This window comes from Cyprinodon variegatus, unplaced genomic scaffold, assembly GCF_000732505.1.
Source record: "Cyprinodon variegatus isolate N-32 unplaced genomic scaffold, C_variegatus-1.0 Scaffold339, whole genome shotgun sequence".
In the NCBI taxonomy this organism is placed as follows: Eukaryota; Metazoa; Chordata; class Actinopteri; order Cyprinodontiformes; family Cyprinodontidae; genus Cyprinodon; species Cyprinodon variegatus.
Genome location: NW_015150792.1, coordinates 560,017 through 563,603, shown reverse-complemented (window position 1 = coordinate 563,603; position 3,587 = coordinate 560,017). Strand labels below are relative to the sequence as shown.

General features: G+C 36.1%; 1 protein-coding gene across 3 annotated transcripts in view; it reads right to left on the bottom strand.

The window, feature by feature from the left end:
* LOC107091489 (cytosolic 5'-nucleotidase 1A-like) overlaps nt 1-3,587 on the bottom strand; it is a 41,170-nt gene that overhangs the window by 4,643 nt on the left and 32,940 nt on the right. For all 3 annotated transcript variants that reach the window (XM_015385440.1, XM_015385438.1, XM_015385439.1), the window contains one exon: nt 939-1,061. In XM_015385440.1, the coding sequence (XP_015240926.1) occupies nt 939-1,061 (123 nt within the window). The remainder of the gene's footprint in view (nt 1-938; nt 1,062-3,587) is intronic.

The following is a 3,587-nucleotide window of genomic DNA, read 5'->3' as shown; positions in this document are numbered from 1 at the left end:
GATCATTCTGTAAAACAGAATGTGAAAATAATTGTTTTTGTAAAACTAAATCTGAAAGAGAAGTAAACAAAAAACTAAATGTATAAAATCTGTAAAAAAGAAAATCTAAAAGAAATAATTCAGAAAAATCAAAGGAGAGAAAACAGCAAAGATCCCATCAAAACCTTTTTTAAATTAGGAAGTTTTTCAAAGGATCATTTCTACATTGCATCTGTAATGGATAGTAAACCATTTAAATTAAGTTGCCTAAATTTTTCACTTTTGTAGACTATTTATTGCAAATTATTTAAAGGATGTTGCAGATTGTTTAATATTTGTCTGTTTTGATTAGCAATGGTGGTTTGGTTAATTGTATTTGCACTTTGTAAAGTTTTGTTGTTGTTTTTTTGTGTACCTCACAGGCTGCCGTATATAAATGAGGGCAGGCCTTATAAAAGCATGCAAATCATTGTATCAATGAATGACTTCAACAAACTGTCAGATGTGCTTGGCACTATCAACACTTAGCGTTCCACGGTGAAAGCGTGTGTTATAAGGTAATGTTTATATTCTAATATTTGTATATCTGTTTAGTTTTCACTGTGATTACGGTGACTGAGGTAATGCAAGATGATTGAGATGACTGATGGTCCACATCAAAGAAAATAAACAAACCTTGGAAATCACCCGTCGGGACCGCGCAAATTAATTCAAGTGCTGGGGAGCTGCTACAGCATCTTTTTATAATTTCGTTTTATAAAACATGTTCTTTTCTTGCAACAGTTAAAAAAAAAATAAATCACCCCATACAAAGATTTCCCATAATGTCCTCATTAGAAAAAAAGCAATAAATTTGAATTATTCTTCTTTAGCTTCTTTTATTCTTGTAAATGTTCCACATTTTCCTTATAAACATGGTAGACCAAACAGGTCCTTATAACATATCAGCAGCTGCTCACCTTCAGCCAGCGCCTCCCTGACCTTCTCAGCGTCTGCAGACAGGTAGAGGTTGGTCTGCCAGGCCTTCAGGTAACCAATCGGACTGCTTCCTCCGGTCATACAAAACCTCTCGATAAATAAGTCTAGGAACAAAACCAACAGAGGGCAACAGTGTCTTTCATTTCAATCCATTATGGTGCTAAATGTCAACATTCCTTAAATCAGCAGCTAACAGACCAAGTTACATTAAATAAACACTAAGTAACTTTTCAGCCTTCATAAAATATTTAAGTTGTAGATTATATGTCGACTTATAGTTGAATGACCCCTCTGTCATAGACCGAGGGGGTCTGTACCGCTTTCAACAGCACCAAGCAACTTTGAGGAGGGTGGCAGTAAACCTGCTGCACAAAACAATTACAAATATGCAGCTGCTTTACAACAAAGTCCAGTGGATTTTTTGTTTTTTAACTTTTTTGGGATGACTAAGACCTGGATGACTGAGAATCTTCACCAGCATGCTTTAAAACACACGTCATTTCCCCCTTTTCCATTCGTTATAAAGAGGGAAGTCGATGCGACTAAGGCTGTCTGAACGTCTGCCCTAACCCCTAAATCCCTCAATCACTATATAGAGCACGATCCGTCCTGCATACGCAAGAACAGATATATATCCGGTTGCCCATAAATAATGTAATTATGGTGCTAAAATTACCTATTTCTATCCTTAACTAACTACAGAATGCTAATAAACATCTTTTAAAAAATTTTATGACTTTTGTGAGACAATTTTGATGCTTTTTACGTTTTCTTCTTTAAACTGCTTCTCCAACGTCATCATCGGGCATGCTCAGAGACTGAACTATGTTTTATCTGCATTTTAGTTTCTTTCTTTAGATTATGCACTATATACCATAATGTTAACATGAAAGGAAAACATAAAACTCAAAAAGACTAGATTTAATTTCTCAGGAAATAGATTATTAACCTTTAACACATTATATTATAGTTTGCTTACGTCATTTAGGTCTTTTTAACAAAATAAAATCGAGGGTGACCCAGGTGTCTATCTGGATGCGCAAATGAGCCGATGGCGCATGCGCAAAACGGATCGTGCTTCGGGGACGGATCGGGTAGTGACAGTCACCACCATAGCAAATCCCATGATGCTTTGTGAGGAGAGTTGACGCAAAGCATTCTGGGTTATATCTGCTCATCTAGTGACCATTGATAATCACTACTTTTCAGGGTGTATTATGGGAAATTTCAAGTCCACTACTTTTTCATCCACTAGACATTCGGGCACTGATCTAAAATGATCTAAAGTGCAGATGCTCGGACATAATCTAAGTTTCCCTTAGAGACCAATTTTGCACATTTTGCAGGGATACTTCCTGATTCTTATTTTGATTATTGTGACATTGTTTCACCATTACATTAACTACCTCATCACTATTCATCTTTCATACAGCCCCCGGAAACAGATAGGTTGTTTAATCAAAGTGCAGGCAGAAGATAAGGATTTTACGGCGCTATGGCTTTCCCTACGTTGATCCTAAAGGCAAATGTTTTCTTACCTCAGGCAAACAATACAGCTTTTGTCCACTGGACAGAACCAAAATCGATCAAAACTTAAAATTCCTTAGCACTGCTTTAAAAGTGCAGTTATAGATTACTAGGATTAAATGCAGGCTACGACTCAGTAATAATAGGCGCTTGAGATTTTCCACGAATATTTAAGGAGTCCTAGAAGTTTAAAGCATAAACTTGCAATAGATGATCCAAAGAGGAGATTAAGACGAGAGGGAAAGTTTCTTTTTGCACTTTTTGTTGCTGCAGGAGCTCTTAACTTAGATTGATAGAGCAGAGCACATAAGGTATGTGGAGGAGGACAGAACACTGATAGAAGGTAATTAGATCCTTGATTACGGATCAGATCTGCTTTCCCAGGTGGAACGGGATGATATTTATGAGAGCAGAGCTGCAAAGGTCAGGATTAATGTTTGAGAATATTGTTGAAGGAAATTACTGAATAAAGAGCTGAAGGTTAAAGAATTAACCTGAAACCCAGGATATATTAGGTAGTGCAGAAAAAGGTTACAGGGGTTTGGAGGTTTCACTGAGTACTTTAAGAATCATGGCGCATTTATCCCCACTGAGCTGAAGATGCAGGGCATCAGTAAAGATCTTGAATAGGATTTATGTCTGGACTTTAACTGGACATTGCAAACATGTACAAAAGCACTACATACTGTGACTTCCCTATTAAGTAGGCGTCTGTATTCACAGAGTCTTTCAAATATTTCCTGGATCCATAAGGGGATCTGGATCATCACTAAAATGTGACCATTTGATCACAAAATGAACCATCTCTGAAAATTTCAGCTAAATCAGTCCATAACATTTTTATTATTTTGAAAACAGACAAACCAACAAAATATAACCTCCTTTGCAGATTTAGATATGCTTTAATCTAAATCAGGTGTATCCAAAGGTGGATATAGAAAACATTTCAATTGCAAGAAAAGTCAAGGTGCTATACATGATAAAAGGAAAAGCACATTCTAGTGGCATAAACACATATTTAAAGGGAATTAATAAAATATTATGAAAAATAGATAAAATAATTGATAAAAACAAAGGAAAGTTGGACTGAAGGCTTAAGTAAT